This window comes from Drosophila gunungcola, unplaced genomic scaffold (assembly GCF_025200985.1).
Source record: "Drosophila gunungcola strain Sukarami unplaced genomic scaffold, Dgunungcola_SK_2 000089F, whole genome shotgun sequence".
Classification (NCBI taxonomy): Eukaryota; Metazoa; Arthropoda; class Insecta; order Diptera; family Drosophilidae; genus Drosophila; species Drosophila gunungcola.
Genome location: NW_026453251.1, coordinates 202,373 through 221,789, shown reverse-complemented (window position 1 = coordinate 221,789; position 19,417 = coordinate 202,373). Strand labels below are relative to the sequence as shown.

At 36.7% G+C, this 19,417-nt stretch overlaps 1 protein-coding gene across 2 annotated transcripts; it reads right to left on the bottom strand.

Moving 5' to 3' along the window:
• Window positions 1-2,534: 2,534 nt before the first annotated feature.
• Window positions 2,535-19,362, bottom strand: LOC128265022 (RNA polymerase I-specific transcription initiation factor RRN3-like). 2 transcript variants are annotated; one of them, XM_053000789.1, is made up of 6 exons: window positions 18,942-19,362; window positions 18,392-18,873; window positions 17,232-17,723; window positions 16,990-17,165; window positions 3,645-3,894; window positions 2,535-2,857 (listed from the first exon to the last, which is right to left on the bottom strand). In XM_053000789.1, the coding sequence occupies exons 1-6, from the start codon at window positions 19,155-19,157 to the stop codon at window positions 2,644-2,646; spliced, it is 1,830 nt and encodes a 609-aa protein (XP_052856749.1). In that variant the 5' UTR covers window positions 19,158-19,362; the 3' UTR covers window positions 2,535-2,643. The 2 variants fall into 2 exon arrangements, with proteins under 2 accessions (XP_052856749.1, XP_052856750.1); XM_053000790.1 differs by lacking the exon at window positions 18,392-18,873 and having other exon boundaries at window positions 18,942-19,077.
• Window positions 19,363-19,417: the final 55 nt, after the last annotated feature.

Genomic DNA, 19,417 nt, shown 5'->3' with positions numbered 1-19,417 from the left:
AAAAAAAAATTTATAGCTTTGCGTTTTTATATATTTTTTTTTAGTTCTTCGACATATAGTAATGGTTAAATATTTCAGAATTACGGTTTAAATTTCATCAACATCGGACGACTATAGCATTAGGCTCCCATAGAATCAATAAAAATACATAAACAATTTTATTTTGTAATGTAACTTTTCAATTTTGTAATTTTTTTAAATTCTGTTTGACTTATTATTAATTTGACAGTTGTTTCTGAACTTTATTAAAATCGGAAAACGATATCTATAGCTGCCATAGGAACTATCGAATAATTAAGCTGCAATCATAATAGCATCAATGTTTTTAAACATATACGCAAGTAAATCATAATTTAAAGTTTTCAAGAATATTTAGTTTTTGCAAGGGTATATGGACTTCGGCTTGCCGAAGTTTGCTTCCTTTCTTGTTTATTTAGTTTCCTAAAATCAATAACCAGCCTTTTTTTGCCATCTTTGTCAACAACCCTTTTTATCTACAACCCAGATAGATTTTTTTTGTAGTGTGATTTGATGGTCTCGATAATGCCATCAGCAAGAGTTGTTTAACTTCCGCATTGATTAAATCCTATAATACCTGAGGGTAGGGGTATATTTTTGAAAAAATAGGTTTCTCATCCGTTGGGATTGTGCCAACCATGTTTATGTTATACGGCAGGGACTGGGGGTCCGCAATGCGGATAACATTTAGAAAATCATTTTTAATGACCTTCGGTACATATTAACTTAAACAAAATGTACATCCTTAAATTCAGCAAATTGAAGGGGTCTCCGTTCTTATATTCTATATTTTTTACTAAACTAATTGTAGCTTTTATCTCCTTTAGGAAATCCAGACCGACTGTCTCATTGAAAGTCCTTCCAAGTTTTTTTTTTTTTAATTTTACGTAAGTGAAGTTTTTTCAAGTTAATTTTGTAGCATTTAACTGGAATTTTTCTATTTTTTTCACTATAACTGGAAGTTAATATTTTGAATTTGTTACTGAATTTTGAATTTTTTTACTGTAACTTGAAGTTATTCCAGGTTTACTTTACGACGATTGCGTAATGTTTTTAGAAACGACTTTTAACAGTTTTTTGTCGAATTCTTTCTAGGAATTCCGTAATAAAAAATGCCCGTAGTCGGGTTGAGATATATATATGATTTTAGAATTACGGTTTAATTTTGGTTAAAGTCGGACAACCCGATAATAACTGTAGTAATAGAAAATATGTATGAAACAAATTTTAAATTCTTTATTTTTCAATTTTGTTTTAAATTTAATATAATATAATAATAGTTTAATTATTCAGAACTATGCTTTTATTTATTTGTTAAAACCGGAAAACGATATCGAACGATTGAATAATTAAGCCAAAAATCATCATATGCTTTAAGCATATACGCATAAAATTCGAAATTTCCTATGGCAGCTATATGATACCGTTTTCCGATTTTAATAAAATAAAAAGCGTGATTCTGAACTGTCAAATTTATAATATGTCAAACAGAATTAAAAAAAAAATTAAAAAATTGAAAAGTTACATTACAAAATAAATTGTTTATTTATTTTTATTGATTCTATGGGAGCCTAATGCTATAGTCGTCCGATGTTGATTAAATTTAAACCGTAATTCTAAAATATTTAACAATTATTACATGTCGAAGAACTAAAAAAATATAAAAAGCAAAGTTATAATTTTTTTTTATTTATTTTTCCGATTGGTCCTATGGGAGATAAATGCTATAGTCGTCCGATCCGGCTCGTTCCGACTTATGTATTAGCTGCAATAGAAAGACAACTTTTGAGAAAGTTTCATGCTGATAGCTTTAAAACTGAGAGACTAGTTTGCGTAGAAACGCACGGACCGACGAGCATGGCTAGATCGACTCTCATAGTGATGCTGATCAAGAATATATATACTTTATAGGGTCTCCTTCACTGCGTTGTAAACTTCTGACTGAAATTAAAATACCTTCTGCAAGGGTAGAAAAAGTCTGCGGCTCGACACTCCATCGTTCGGCCAAGATGCTGATGCCGCACTTTTAGGCAGCCGGATCGGATTCCGCCGGCCGGATTCCCGGTGACCGTAGTCAGGTTAACTCCTCCCAGTTTTGAGTTAAGGCCGCCCTTGTTAGATTTGTTAATGTTCCATCTTCAAAATAAAGTGATCAAATTATTTTCGGTTGCCATGCGTGTATTTTTTAAGAATTAATTTATGTTGTAGGAACTTCAGTTTTAGAAATTTGTCAAACTCTGTTGAGCTCTATCATTTATATTAGGAAACCTATCCTTATTGGAAAATAAAATAATGATATAATATGACGGTGACGAAAATCAGTTAAGCAGAACCTAAATAAAAAATCAATTTTGCATGAAAACAGTTGTAAAAGGTTTACACTTAAAAAAAAATGGTACCATACAAAAAATGTTGTGTATAATCTTTTGAATCAGGGAGTCGATCTGCACCGAAAAATCAAGCTTTGGAGGATTCGATCAATTTAAATTTGTAAGTTAGTGTGATAGCTTAAACGAAAATGTTTTTTTAAATTATGACGCAGGTAAAAACAATTCCCAGTTGAAATGATACGTAAAATGAAAATGTATTTTTAATTAATAAAAGCTGGACATTTTAAAATAGGTGTTAAGGCCCGCAATGAAATTGTTTGTCAAGCTCTTCGGTTTTAGACATTTCCAAATGCTTCTGGCGTTTATCCGTTGTAATAAAATCGTCTTCTTCGCACAATTCTGAGTCACCACGTTTTCGAGAAAGGAGGTTTTTGGCGGTCCTATCCACATTGTCTTCTGTTTCATTACTCTGGTAAGCCATATAGTTGTCTTCAATATACTGGTTAGATCTTAAAAAAGAAAAAAAGATGTTTAAGTGTTATGAGGAAGTTATACAAGGTGGCACAAGAACAAGTTGCGTTTTAAAATGGCTATAATAAAAATAAGTTTTGTTTATTGAATAGCGCCAACAGTGCGGTTTATTTTAGGTGATGTCCACTTCATTTTTATTATCCGACCTACCCAATTTTTGAGCTCATTTTCGATGGTATAGACCTTAATGGCGACTTCCCGGGATGGTTGGCACAGCACTAAAAATTGATGGCCCCCACACAAAATATTCCAACGGGTTCAAGTCTCAGCCGCGAGGCGGTATTCTTCAATTTTCGAAAGTACGACGCTGAATTTCGACTGCAAAGTAGGCTGTGTGGCACGAAGCGATGTCTTCGTCTTCCTTTTGGAACTAGAAAAAATCTTTCGCACTAGCGGTCTTAATTGACGGTTACGGCGACTCATGATCTGTTTGTGAAGAACAACGGGCCAGTGATACCGCTTGACCACATACCGCAGCAAACAGTCAATCTTGTGAATGCATTGTCTTGACGACATGAGGGGTTTCGGAGCCCCAAATGCGGCAATTCTGTTTATTGACGTACCCGCCGAGGCGGAAATGAGCTTCAACTGAGAACATGATTTTTCGATAAAAATGCTCATCTTCTACCAGCGCTCTTCGGCCTATTGCGCGTTCTAAAAATACATAAAACCGCAATGTTGGGGCTATGTAATAAAAAAAAATTAGAAAAATACACAATATTAAAGCGCAATTTTTTTTTGTGGGCCACTCTGATGAATACTTACATTTTTAGCAAATAAGGATCGAAAGGAAAAAAAGTTTCGACTGTCTCCTCAGGCATTGATTTGTCATGACCGTAAACTGTGGCTAGCTTACGCCTAGCGTTGCGTTCTAAAACAGTATGACAATACGCAAGCTGGTAAGTCCTTGTTACGCCAGCGAAGGCAGTGGCAACTGGGGATAAACAGTATCGCAGAGGATTCAATTGACACATAGCAAGGCGGGATAGTTGAAGGGACTGAAGAAAGAGCAAATCTATAAAGAAAAAATTATATGTCAGTTACGCAAATGCTTACAGCAAAGCCCGGAATCGTAATCCTGATATGATACATTTGAAAAAAAACCTTTTAAAAGTCAATTGATTTAACAAAAATGGCCATAAAACTAAAAAAGTACACTTGCTAGAATGTAGGGAAACTAAATATTCCTTTCGAACGATCTCAATCCAAATAAAACAATGTGTGTAGTTATAAAATAACTATAGAAATGTTGGTTGATCTGCTAACAGTTGCAAAAGTTGGAAATTTCATATTATTTCGGGATGAGAGGTCCTGGCTGATAGGTAACGAAGAAAATTGACAAAGGAGACGGCAGGGGTGGTTGTAGAAGGTATACAAAAGTTGGATTGAGTAGTATACTAGGCAGTAGCTGGTTGATTGCGCTTGCCTACCCTGTAATTGGCAGTGTCCATATTTCTGTCATTTTGCGCGCTAAACACGTCTGCTTCTTTTGTGATGGTAATTCTGCGATGAAGATGATACTGAAGTTTGTTTATTGGGTGAACTTAATATTTCTTAGAGTGTGTGTTCTCAGGCCCTAGATCAATTTTAAGTAAAGGTAGCGGGATTTTAGCCCTGTTGACTACATTCATAGGAAACCTAACGTCGAAACCTTGTTCTTTAGGGCCTTCAGTGATATCAGCTACTGAAACTGTTGGCTCAATTAATTTTATTACTACTAGTAGCACCTTGCTGCTTGTAAGCTGATAGGTGTAGTAACTTAATAATTAAAATTCGCAACACTGCGGTAGTTTTCTTCAGCTTGGTCTCTGAAACGTTTGAAGCTAGTGGCTGCAGGGGGCTGGTTGGGCATAGAAGTCGGGGTGATAGAGAGCGGGATCCTTCGGGCGCGGTCTACGACATTGCATAGCGTTATTCATTTGTAAGGGATTTATTCGTTATATCTCTTAGCGGGCTCAACAAATTTATCTTTGCTAAATTTATGGCTGTAATTAAATTTTCGAATTCAGTTATTACTGCTCTATTTTTTGCAAGAACTGACTCATACAAGTGGTCTGAGTCTATCTTAACTGACTTGCTAATGGGGTTTACTTGCTGGGACAGAAGCTTAAATTCAGTTTGGCTCTTGCTGTTGATGTCTATCTGATTATGTTCATCCTGTATTAACTGCAATTGTCTGAACTTTATTTATTCACAGTGAAGGGTATTTGTCCAGCCGCGATATGTTCAGGGGTTGGCTAGGGCCTCCATAAAATATTTATAGATTTACAGTGGACGATGTGTGTTAACTGAATAAGTTTTTAGGCATGGTCTTTTGACTAAGGAGGGGAAACCAAGCCGGAGGATACGTGATTCAGACCCACATCTGTCCATGCTCGGGCGCCATTTGTAAGGATGTTTTCTCAGCCAGGGGTTTCAGGGGTTGTCTTGGGTCTCGACAAAATTTTTATAAATTTACAGTGGGCGATATGAGTGAGTTTTTAGGCATGGTATTTAGACTAAGGAGGGGAAACCAAACCGGATACGTGGTTCAGGCTCAGGGTCTGTTAACTAGCTCTGGCGGACCCTGGGCTTGGTAACCAGCTATGGTAAAACTCTATCAGTAACTACGATAAAATTCTGTCGAGGCAGGGTTTAATTACGGTAAAACTCTGGCGAACCCCTCGGTTTTTTTTACTAATTACAATAAATTCTGGCGAGTCACTGGGTTTTTCTACTAATTACGGTAAAGTTACGGCGAACCCTGTGTGTATTAATAACACCGGTGAAACTCGGGCGAGCACCTGGGTTTTATTATTAATTACGATAAAACTCGGGCGAACCCTGGATCGCTACTAGTTATGTTAAAACTCGGGCGAACCCTGTGTTTTACTACTAATTACGATAAAACTCGGGCGAACCCTTTGTTTTACTACTAATTGCAATATTAATCGGGAGAGCCCTAGCATTTTGTTAATAACTACGATAAAGCTGGGCTTGATTATAATCTACGAAAAGCTTGGTTTACAACCGGTATATTAATTGAAATTGTGTGCCAATTTTTGGGTAAGGATTATTATCGTTTGTTATAGTTACACACTCTCTATCAAAATTTTAATTCAGTATTTGTATCTTATACAGGCTTCTTTCGCCCTTCTTGTTTCGTTCAAATTAACGTCACAAAATTCGTTGTCTATTTTTTTTAGATTTTTTAATGTTCCTCACAGCAACAGTAAAAACTCTGATCGACTGTACTGTTTCGCTTACCGACTAGAACCGCGTGGTCTCGCTTAAATATAAATTTTTCCCGTCGTCCCACGTCATAGAGTAAGAAATGTATAGAGGCACCATTTGCTCTGCCCGGACCTCTGCCCAAGCTCTGCTGAGAGCCATGTTCGAAGCTAACCTTGATTTCCCACCCCACTTTTCAGTTTTTGGATCGAACTTGCAATTCGGTCCCATGGTGAATTTGCAACTGCACTGCTCGCACCAGCCCTTGGCAATGGGAGCGAGCAGTTCAGATGCAGAAACTCACCGCGGGACCGAATTAAAGGTTCGAATCGAACCGTGAGAGACTGAAAATTTCCCCTGTTTTAGTCTAGGTGGCATCACTGGAAAAGTCACTCGAGAGAGCGGCAGAGCAAATGGTGCCTCTATACATTTCTTACTCTATGCCCACGTACTACTACTCGCCTAGAGTAAGAAATATATAGAGGCACCAATTGCTCTGCCCGGACCTCTACCCAAGCTCTGCTAAGAGCCATGTTCGAAGCTAGCCTTGATTTCCCCCCCCCCCCCACTTTTCAGTTTTTGATTCGAACTTGCAATTCGGTCCCGCAGCGAACTTGCAACTGCACTGCTCGCACCCGCCCTTAGCAATGGGAGCGAGCAGTTCAGATGCAGAAACTCAACGCGAGACCGAATTACAAGTTCGAATCGAACCGTGAGAGACTGAAAATTTCCCCTGTTTTAGTCTAGGTGGCATCACTGGAAAAGTCACTCGAGAGTGCGGCAGAGCAAATGGTGCCTCTGTACATTTCTTACTCTATGCTACTCGACTCCGATGCTCGCGCTTGAAAGTCTCAAATTATTTTTTGGCATCTTCTCTCTCGTACCCTTGGCCCTTCCGATCTCACCATTTTACTCGCTGCGCAGTCGCAGTGGTGAACTTCTTGGCGCGTGCGGGGCTCTCTTTTCTCTGTTTGGCAACAGCAACTCCTCCTTGACACGTTCGCTTTTCGATGCCCTCTCGCGCTCCCCGTTTTTTGGCAACTTCTACGCTCTGGCTCTACTGCTCTTTCGGCAATGTTGCTAGGCAACTGCGTCGGATGTATTCTAGTCCTTTACTCTCTTCCCTGCTCTCTTCTCCGCTCTCCTCCCTCCCTTCTACTTATCGAGTAATCTATTTGTTTTTGTTTGCGCCTAGGCTTATTATATTAATGTTGCTAGGCAACTGCGTCGGATGTATTCTAGTCCTTTACTCTCTTCCCTGCTCTCTTCTCCGCTGTTAATACTACGACCCTGTCTATGTTGTATTTTTATTGTGTCTACTAGTGTATGAATTTTTTCGAAGTCGAAGAGTACTAGAGAATTGGTTGATACTAATTTTTCTCAATCTATCTAAGGTTGCCCTTTGGACCACTACCCTTTGTTAAAACCGTTGTACCCAGGTCCGACTCAACGGATTCCTCGGAACAAAGTGGTGCTGATTTGTTTCCTAACCGTTTATTTGTTTCTCCTACCTGGAAACTTTTGTAAGCCCTGTCTTTGTTTATGTGGTATTAGGGTCTTTCCTGAGCCTTCTGTGTTTTTTAATTTCTATTTATAGTTCGTTGGAGATTTTAGTATATTTTTAGGCAACGAGCTATTTCGGCTAACGTACAACGAAAACGTTCTACCGTTCCGTTTGACGGGCTATGCAGAGGTGGGGAATTTGCTACACAAATTTCAACATTTCCTGTTCTTTGTATGAGGTTTTTATTATACCCTGACAGAGGGTATTGTAATTTTAGTCAGAAGTTTGCAACGCAGTGAAGGAGACATTTCCGACCCTATAAAGTATATATATTCTTGATCAGCATCACTAGGAGAGTCGATCTAGCCATGCCCGACTGTCCGTCCGTCTGTCCGTCCGTTTCTACGCAAACTAGTCACTCAGTTTTAAAGCTATCAGCATGAAACTTTCTCAAAAGTTGTCTTTCTATTGCAGCTAATACATAAGTCGGAACGAGCCGGATCGGACGACTATAGCATTTATCTCTCATAGGAACAATCGGAAAATTAAAAAAAAAAAATTTATAGCTTTGCGTTTTTATATATTTTTTTTTAGTTCTTCGACATATAGTAATGGTTAAATATTTCAGAATTACGGTTTAAATTTCATCAACATCGGACGACTATAGCATTAGGCTAAAACTGAGAGACTAGTTTGCGTAGAAACGGACGGACAGACGGACATGGCTAGATAGACTCTCCTAGCGGTGCTGATAAAAAATATATATATTTTATACGGTCGGAAATGTCTCCTTCACTGCGTTGCAAAATTCTGACTGAAATTATAATATAATGACTAAAATTATATACCCTTGCGGGTATAAAAATAGCTACTGCTGCTAATGGAATTTTATTGCACAAGAGATTTCTTCAATTTCGCCAATCTGAGGGAAACTGTTTCCAAGGGAATGAAGCATAGCATGGAAAACAAGATTTTTCCGCAGATTGTCAAGTCCAAGACCTGCATGCTCAGAAAGATCCACTTACAGCCGTTCCAGCAGCCACCACCTCCTCCAGAGCCATGGAGTTGTTAGATCTGATGCATGCATATCTGTGCGGTCCGTTTCCCACACAATCACTGGTGGGATCAAAGTATTTCCTGACTTCCATTGACAACAAGTCCATGAGGAATTTCGTGTACTTCTTGCGCAGGAAGAAGGAGTTCAAGAGTCTGGTCGAGCGCCAAGCTGAAAGGAAGCTGAAATTCCTTACTGTAGCGTACTTGCGAAATCGGTATCCAACCAGAGCTGTCAATTGCATGACACCCATGGAAGCATGGACCGATAAGAAGCTGGTAATCGTCTAATTGCAGTTGCAGTTTAACTGCTCGGCCTGTGGTTGAGAAACGTGATGTGGCGCTGACGGTAATAAGGCCATTTTCGGCCTTTTTGAGGGACCGATATGATTGGTGGCAACGGCTCGAGCAAATCTGGTGAGGATGACAGCTCTAGTGAGAGTACCGATAAATGTGATAATGCATGCAGAAAAGGGCGAGTTTTAGGACGTCAAGGATGTTGATTCTAAGGATGAGGACGAGGATAAGAAAGATGCGGACGACGATGTAAAAGAAACACTTGTTGGGTCAGGTCGGCCAAAGCTTATCCAGACTGGAGACCCTTGTAGTTCCAAAAAGCAGTTCAAAATCCAAGGGTCCTTAGTTTCAAGAGTCATCCCGATTCCAGGAACATACAAGGAAGCAATGAGTGTTCGTACGCATCAGTGCCACGAAGGCTTCGGATCATGATATGATTCGAATGCAAATGGGTTCTCAATGTAAATCAAGACAACGATGGCCAAACAGAGCGTTTCAAGGCGCGACTGGTTGCAAAAGGATGCCACCAGCAGTACGGTTTCAACTACCAGGAATCTTTTTCCCCAGTTTGCAGACTGGAGAGTGTCAGCTTTATTGGCATTGGCGGCAGAGCTCAAACTTTATCTACATGAAATGGACGTTTGTACAACGCATTTAAAGAGCGACCTCAACGAGACGGTATACATGAAGCTACTGTAGGGATTTACCGATCACAGATATCCAGAGAAGAGTTTGCTTCTCAAGGCTCAAAAGTGTCCTGGTAAAGCTCGGCATCATTGCTGGTGAGAAGGAACCGTGCCTCGCTAATCCTTGTCTATGTAGACGATACTTTGGGCCATTCGCAATATATAAGAATTTATTGCAAGCACATGGTATTGAGAATTGCGGGCAGGCGGCTACACCTTTGTATGCAGGATTTCAGCTGATTTGCACAAATGAGCAGTGCAAGAAGATTGACCCAGCAATGTATCAATCTGCTGCCAAACATTTTGCATTCGGTTTCTAAACTGGCTCAGTGAAATCAGGACCCATCAAACATGTGTTGAGGTATCTCGCATCAAGGGTGGACATGAAGGTACACTACAGGCAGTGTGGTTAACCTTTTCTGGGATACGTGGACACTTGGCCTGTTGTGTCATTTTATCACAAAGGCAAAGGTGTTGCAGAAACTTTAACTTCGAAAGTAAGATTGGGACGAGTCGCTACCGATATAGTTGCCAACATCGAGGAAAGCTTTTCGTCCACATAGATCCGCAAGTCCCGATCCAAATATATGGTTTCGCTGAGACTAAAATACGTTCATCTACGTTCGTACTAAAGGTTTAAAATGACTTTCATGACCGGCAAATCTAAAGTAGCTCCCCTCAAGACGAAAATTTTGCCTCGTCTTGAGCTATGCACAGCTCATCTTTTTTGCAGACGTCGTGTCAGGCCTTTCCAAAGTTTTTCCCATCGAGATTGCAGAAGAGTGTAGAAGCCCTTTAAACAAAGTATTTCACCAAGACAACTGAATTTCGCTTTTGAGAAAATTGTTAACTTTGCGCGTATATTCACTATACTTTTCAGAAAAAGCCTTTAACTGCCCGAAAAGGATAAAGTTTACGCAAAGCCTGCTCAGGAAAAGGCAAATTAGCTCAGAGGACCGAAATCGAAAAAGAGCTGCTGCAAACAAAGGAAGAAATATTGACAAAGCACTTAAAAAAAAAAAAGGTGGCGAAGCCCATGAGCGATACAGGGTAAAAAAAAGGCAAATTTGATTGCTCTGATCAAAGAATTGAAATTCTGCAGTTGAAAATGTCTCAAAGATTTTCATTACGAGATGACCAGCCTCTTTTACACAAAACTATTTAAGAAATAGCTATGTTCGGAAGTGCTGCGAATGGATTGCGACGCACCAACATAATAAGCACCGTGAAGACATTGACAGTTCTCAATGATGAAGTGAAAAAGACTGTTTTCGACTGATTTCCATAAGAAAGCTTTCCATTTCTTGAAAGCTTGGCTTCAGTTTTCGGTCAAACTTAAGTGTTTTTCTTGTCACAAGATCACAAAGCCAAAGTTCAAATTGCCCTTACTACAGTCACCAAGCAAGCCCCGCTCTTATTGCATTTGGAGCACAAGGTAAAACTTCCAGATCACGATTGGGTGATTGCGTCGATACATAAGCTTATTTCTTCAGTCTATGCGGGAGTGACAATTCAAGCGGGAGAAGTGGGAAATCCTAAAGCAGGTGTAACCTACATAAATATTAGAAGTGGAAAGCACTATGCTTTTACAGCTGGAACCCATGCCAAATAGTTTCGAAATCTTTTAAACCCGGAGTCTTTTGAAACGATTGCCAAATCTAAAGACGGAAAAAATAAGCCAGTAATTAAAATAACTTTTTTGGCCCAGACGAAAATACGAGGTATGGGAAAAAATATTTTCCATGCTATTCAGCACTATTCTACCTACACTACCTACAATCTAAATGAAATTTTCGTTGCCATAAAATCACCAGGTTATATCAATTTATTGAGCAAAATAATAGTGATAAATTATTAATGCATTTAAACAAAATATAAATAGTTATGACTCGAACAAAAAAATTAAAGTATTATGTATTGTTATTATTTATAAATATAACCCTAATAATATATAAATATATGCCCTAATAATATGTGTTCACGTCAATAAGTCGTTAGTAATTTCTGCCAGTGTAGAGCTATAGTTCCTCCAAAGGAGGAACTAGACGCTCTCCCGCGGTTACTCTCCCTACTATTAGAGTTTTAAGACTTTTATTTTAAGTTGTCTTATCCCTGGGCACTGTAATGGTAATTTCATTCTCTTGTGCATGATTTGCCAGTGCTCCTAGTGATTGTTTTTTTAACATTGCACGAGAAACTTTTTGTAACATTTTATTTTCTTCCTCCCGCTCTACTTCTCGCGCCTATGTGTACATAGTACATAGAACATAGTTCTAAGTGTTTCACAAGCCACGATCAGTCAATAGAAAAGATTGTCTCTTGCGCTCTCCCGCTTTTGGATTTACACGCGGTTTTAACAATCTTTTTGGAGTATTAAAACAACTTACTGAAGGGTTCAACGCGGTAAGTGAACCATTTAGTAGTAAAAAACTGCTAAGTGAGTCACCTAAGCGGAAAAATTAAATTAAATAAAATTGTCATACGCTCACAAGATATCCTCTTTTAAAATATCTGTTCCTCCAGAACCTTTAAATGTTTTAAATTATAAAAGTCTTTGGCCTGATGAGGAACTAATAATAAAAGAATTTGTTCCTAACAGGTAAAGAAATAATAATAGGCCTCCGATTTTAGAGTTTGTTCCAAAAAAGTGAACTCTTCTATATTTCTAACCTATCAAAATGTAAGGGGACTTAATATGAAGTTACCTAGGCTGTTCGCTGACTCCTCTGCCTTTAATGAACATATTTTAGTCTTCAAAGAAACAAAGAAACAAAGAAACAGAAAGTTCTCTTCTAAGGGAATTGATGACCACAACACCAACATACTCTCCACATCCGGACGGGCTTTGTGCCCCAACTATTTGATAACCGATTCTTTAAATGTTTCAATTGTCTACCTCAACATCAGTTGGTCCAACTATCTGGAAACATTCTTTTATTATTCCATTCTATAAAAAGAGCGGAAAGTCGGATGTTTTAAATTATAAAGGGATAATTCTTTTTTGTGTGCAATACCTAAATAAATACACTTTTTAAATGTTTCCATTCGGACCGCTTCATCCAGGTTTTTGCCTACACAGGTATTTTTTACTCAGCGTGATGAATGGGAACGTCTAAAAAGTGTATTTAGTTAGCCGAATGCTTTTTCATTTTGCGTCACAAAATTTGATATCTTTTATGTTGAAGAATCGATCGTCACGACTCTTTTCACCTCGCTAAGAGGTGTTTTTGTTTGACAAAATTAGAACCGTTATTCTGAAACAATAAACCAGTACTTTGTATCGAAGTGTATTTAAATCAATCGAAAAACAGCCGAGTTATAGTTCATTCATATGTTTTTCCGATTGTTCCCATGGGAGCTCTATGATATAGTCGTCAGATCCGACTCGTTTCAACTTCTACTAATAGTTTTAAAATTAATGGGCTAGTTTGCGTAGAAACGAGTGGAAAAACAATCGGACATGGCTAGGTTGACACTCCTAATGATGCTGTTAGGGTAGGGAACAAGTCCTTCTGACTAATATTAAAATACCATTTTGAGGATATAAAACATAAAAATTTGAATAACTTCGTTGTTTTTAAGATAATTGGCGCAACGGATTTTCTTGCTTCTTTTTATACACGCTTACATCTTACTCCATTTCATTCACGTTTCGGTTACGTTATTAAAAGTTGCAGTGCCACGGCCAAAAGCAAACCCGTACCGTAAATTTTTCAAGTTCGACAAAACACAAAATTTAAGTCAGTGCACTTTGTGTGAAAAGGAAGTAAATAATAATGAAATTCGAAGTTTCTAAAAATTTCACACATTCTTAGAACCGAGGGAAAGCCAAAGGAAGCTGTTGTTACACGGATTGATCAGTTTTTCACTACGTCAGTTTTTAACTAAAACTGACGTTAAGGACGCGTGTGCTCTACTATGTACAGTATACGGACGACCATTTTCCCTAATGAACGATATTGGTTTTCGGAAAATTCATAATCCGAGGTATAGGCTGAGAACATTTGATAGACCCACAGAATGTTCGAGATAATTGTTCGACGTAATTGTAAGGGCAGATATGCATATAAAAAAATGGAAAAGATCTTGAAGGAAAAATGATTTCTCTCAAAATTGATGGACTTACATATTTGGGAAGGGTTTTATTGCTATGATTTTACACTATTTTCAGTTAATTGCGTTAATTTTAAATATTTTCTCAAGATTCAATATTCGGTACGTTGCTGAAGGAAAGGTAATTTTAAAAACCCTGGCTCAAGGAAATGTTTGGTTGTCATACTGGCGAAAATTTGAAAAACAGTAATTTCCATTTTGAACCGATTTGGAATTTTCAAAAATCAAATCAATTTTTGCTTAAAATGGTAGAGCTTCTTGGATGTGACGATGACGAATATATCGAGTCGGATATTAAACTTTCAATGCGCTTGAGGAATTTTCCTTTGGTGAAAAATATATTTGTAAATCCATAAATAACAAGAAAAAAAAAGCTAGTTTCGGCGAGCCGAAGTATGTATATATATTCCCTTTCTGCTTAAACCAGAAATGTTTTTTCTGAAATACATAATTTGGAAATCGTCTGATCTAAGGAATTTTCAAAATGTTTTTGATAGCTTTACGTGTTGCTATTTTAAAAACAAACAAACGCGCTGATATGTCGGCTCGGATATGCCAGCTATCTACAAATCGGACTAAAATATATAAGAAAACATTTTAACTAATTTTTAAATTGCCTCATTTTAATACTTGTAAATATATAGAATATATTGCCAAAACTACCTTTATATAACTATGATCAGCATATATGTTTTTATACCGTTTGCGAGTATATTTTTGTCGTCTTTATTAAGTACTTATAGAGTTACTTTTGTTAGAGTTGCTAATCGGACGTCTTAATCCTATACCTGCTAAAACAATGGGTTTTTCGTAGTTTTATATAGCTGCCATAGAAAACATAGTTAATTTAATATACTCTATTTCGCTGTTTTTAAGAAATGTACAATTCTCAATGAATTTTGTTGTTTAATTTTTAAAACAATTTGGAGGTGTAGTAATTAAGTTAATAATATTTATAATACTTTTAATATTTTAGCTTCCGATCTAGTTTACAATTCGCCGTTAACGATGTTGGCAAAACAAAATAAGAACCCAGAATATAACTTATTTGTTTTAATGAATAGTAAAAAAAAAAACACACAAATTGGATGTTAACTTCCAAAATCCTCGAATCCTTAATTCAGCCAGAAATGAAAAACTTAATGAAATGGTCTTAGCTTTAAAGCCGGCAGAAAGAGCAACTAATCTTTTGCAAAAAGGGAATTAAGTTTTGTGACGTTTAGGCCATCTGGCTAAGTTGCAAGTTTTATATAAATCAAAAAAAAAAAAAAACTTCGGCGAGTCGAAGTTTTTATACCCTTGCAGTTATAACAATTGTTTAATATATTTATTCATTCTCTGATTTGTCCTTTATGCAGGCTTACCAAATCAATTGTAGAATTTGGCGATACTGTTTTTTTACACTCACAATAAAAGTTTATATAAATAAATAAAATTTGTGGTTGGTATATATATATTTGTTCAACGAATGTCAATACCGAATAAACTTTCCAACCTTTCAAACTTTCTACTGTTAATAGATGTCAGAAAAAAAAAACTAAAACGCCTAACTTCAAAAATCCACAATAAATCGAATTTCCAATGAATTTCTGGCTTGATTAGCTTGTCCGATTAAGTCGGATACCAACAATAAGTTAGAATTTATATGGATTTTTCAATGGATTTTTTTTTGAGTTTTTAAGGGTATATTAGCCGTTTTACAATTTTGTAAAATGCACCAAGATCGGTTGGCCACAACTCGAGATAAAAAATTAAAATTGAAAAGACAGCTGACAAAAACTTTAAAAAATCTTTAAAAAATAAACTGTCCCAAGGAAAAATTTTTTTGTGGTTTACACTTAATCCAGTAATTTGTATTTTTGGCTAAGGGGTATTTCGGATGTAAACTAGTGTTATTTAAGACTAAATATGAAGTGCATCATTTAAGATGTGACCTAATAGAATTGGAAAATTTTTGTTTTTTGTTATATAAACCCATTGATTTATTCGTATGAAATAAACGATGTTCCTTTATTACACTAGATATATTAATCTATTTTTAGCCATTGAAATTGTTAAGATAGCTCTTTTAGTTTAAAAGTTGCATCCAAATACATTCTTAAATAGGCTCTGCATCAAATAAGCTGTACGTATGTACGTAGCAACTACAATTTTTAACATTTATATTTTGGCACTCTGCAAGACCAAATGCCTGTGTCGGCAAGACCCTTAAATATTTAGCCGAAGCGGGTCAAATTAGAAAATTTAAAAAGGCATATTATTTAGTTGAATATAATTATACCCTTGCAGAGGGTATTATAATTTCAGTCAGAAGTTTGCAACGCAGTGAAGGAGACGTTTCCGACCCTATAAAGTATATATATTCTTGATCAGCATCACTAGTAGAGTCGATCTAGCCATGTCCGTCTGTCCGTCCGTCTGTCCGTCCGTTTATATGCAAACTAGTCTCTCAGTTTTTAAGCTATCTGCATGAAACTTTCCCAAAAGTTGTCTTTCTATTGCAGGTAGTATATAAGTCGGAACGAGCCGGATCGGACGACTATAGCATATAGCTCCCATAGGAACAATCGGAAAAATAAATGAAAAAAAATTATAACTTTGCTGTTTTTTAATTTTTTTTTTTAGTTCTTCGACATTTAGTAATGGTTTAATATTTCAGAATTATGGTTTAAATTTTATCAAAATCGGACGACTATAGCATATAGCTCCCATAGGAACAATCATAAAAGTAAATAAAAAAAAATTATAACTTTGGTGTTTTTAAATTTTTCTATAAGTTCTTCGACATATAGTAATGGATAAATATTTCAGAATTACGGGTAAAATTTCATCAAAATAGGACGACTATATCATATAGCTCCCATAGAAATAATAAAATTATATAAAATAACTACCTAATAATTGAGCTGCAAATCTTCATTGCTTCAATGTTTTTAGACATATACGCAAGTAAATCATAATTTTAATGTTTTTAAAAATATTTAATTCTTGCAATAGCTGCAAGGGTATATTAACTTCGGCTTGCCGAAGTTTACTTCCTTTCTTGTTTTGTATTAAGATTAAGATTTTACCTCGTCAAGAGGTGTTTTTCTTTGGTATATTGTATTAAAACTGGCAAACCTGTAAACCGATTACAAAAAAAAATGTGGTGCGGTTTCTAAGTCTAATGTTATCTTCTACACCATAAAAAAATAAATTGAAAACAGCATAAGCAGGCAATAAGGATACAAAGTATTTTAAGCCATACCTTTTGAACTGGCAGTCAAATCTGTGGCCCGAAACGCAATTAAATAAAACACAGCTTGGCATACAGAGTAGAATACCAAGTTGGCCTTTAATGAGGAAGTCTGGTTATATTCATCCGACTCGTCTATGTAGGTATGAGCCCACTTGGTTAACTCTTTTAAATAGAATATTACAGAGCTAGAAATAGGTAACGGAAAATGTTATTATTAAATTATAATTTGATACGATCTTACATTTTCTTACCTAAGTGGCAAAAACTTTGCGCGGGCTAAAAAGCTAGCTATATACCCCACCGCAGAATGGCGAATAATTGCAGACACATTGGGATTTTTCACTTTTTGCCAAAGCAAATTAAGAAAAGCCTCCGAGTATGCAAACCGAATGCTAGTCACATAGAATATGACGAATTGCACATGATGGGTGTTATGGCTGGGTAACAGAACATCATCAAATAAGTAAAGTAATATCTTAAATAACCGATTAGCAGTCCAGCTTTCTTGTTCGCTGCTGTTTTGGTTAATGCGACATTTGCCATCCAAGAACTTATACAGCATTAAGAGACATATATCCAAGGCTTTTACGACAGGATTTTTCACCGTCTGTCTGGCATTAATCAAATTGTCGGCGTTTATATTGTATATATGAAACATTTCCTCAGCTTCAGTTTTGTCATTCCCATCGTCAGTTTCTACGTCGATTTGGTCTCGTGGAGCGTTAACATCTAATACTAAAAGTCTAAAAATCGTAGAGATGTTGTTAGAGTAAAAATTTTTCCAAAATTATTTAAAAAGGTCAAATACTTTTAAACAGGGTAACCAAACGATTTCCTAATAACCGGAATAGCCGGAACCGATTCCTAAACATTGGTACCGGTTCTGCTGATGTTTTCTTAAAACAAGAAGGGAAGCAAACTTCGGAAACTTGAAGTTTTTATTATATATATTTTTTTATATTTTGTTGTACATTTTTTTAAATATATTTTTTTCTTTGATTGTTCCTATTGGAGCTATATGCTTAAGTTGTCCGATACGCAGATAGCTTTAAAACTGAGAGACTAGTTTTCGTAGAAACGGACAGACGAACATGGCTAGATCGACTCGCCTAGTGATGCTGATCAAGAATGCATATACTTTATAGGGTCGGAGATGTATCCGGAAAAGTTATATTGGTTGTAACCGTAACACTAACCAAACCCGATACTAAATTCGGTTTTATTCTTATCTTTTTAACGATTGTCACGGGCCTAACACCCAAAAATGGTACCTATTTTGGAATAGTCTGAAACAAATTTCAAATTCATTTCACAGTTCAACAGACACTTTTACATATATACATAGCCGAAATATTATATTTTGTTATTCTACCAGTTACGCGTAAAAACATTCATGTAGTTATTCACTTACTTTTGCAGAACCAATTTCAAAATTAGTTCTTCAAATATTGGCTTGTACTCGATTAGCCAGAGCACATTATACAGATAGCCCGCTGTTACATGGGCTGGCTTTTTGAAATATGGAAATTTAGTGGATATGACATCTATTACTACATCAAAAGCCATCGGCACGGCAGTTAATACACGATTCAGTACGTTATGAATGGGTTCTAATTCAGAGCGAGTACATTCCGATGGGCATCCATTAACCCATTCAGATGCGTCCAAGTCACCAGGAATCCAGTGAATAATCAATTTAGATACTCCTACCGGTAAATATCTGTTGTGGGCCACCATTATATCAATCCAAAACTCAGTATAAGCTTCGATTATCTCAGAACTTCGTTTCTTCCAATTAAGGGACAACAAAGCCTCGACAATGTTAACAAAATCTGAAGTCAAATTGTAAACAATTCGTTTTGCATCTTTTATGATGACCAGAACTTCGTCATCCTTAAAAAGCACAAGAAGTTGTAGTCATTTATAGCAATACATTTAAAAATTATGCCTTAAGAACATACGGTCAGTTCTGCTTCACGGAGAAAGTATGTAAACTCCTTCACCAGATGAAAATTCCCTTCCTCGACTGCCACGCGCACGGATTCTGCGAGGCCCTTTTCCTTGGGAGTAGAAAACCGAACTTTGTTGGCAGCCACTGCTTTGGCTCGTTGGCGATCCTCTCCAGAAAACGTCTTTAAAATAGATGTCACACCTGTTTTTCTCGTGTATAAGGACATGGTGGGAATCTTAAACAAATAGCCAGTGAAATATTTCTTTCCTTTTTAAGCTATTTCTTTTGAACTGAAAGGCTTCTTATAGGCCTTGCTGTGTCCTCAGCAAAGAATCGCATTATAATTTAAGTTTATCCAACAACAATTTTCTGAAATAAAACACGTTTTCAAGTGCAGAGTAGAGCTGGAGAAAAATCGATGAAAGCATCGAAGCATCAATGTTTTGGGAGCATCGATGTTTTTGGCGACTATCGATGTTTTTACCT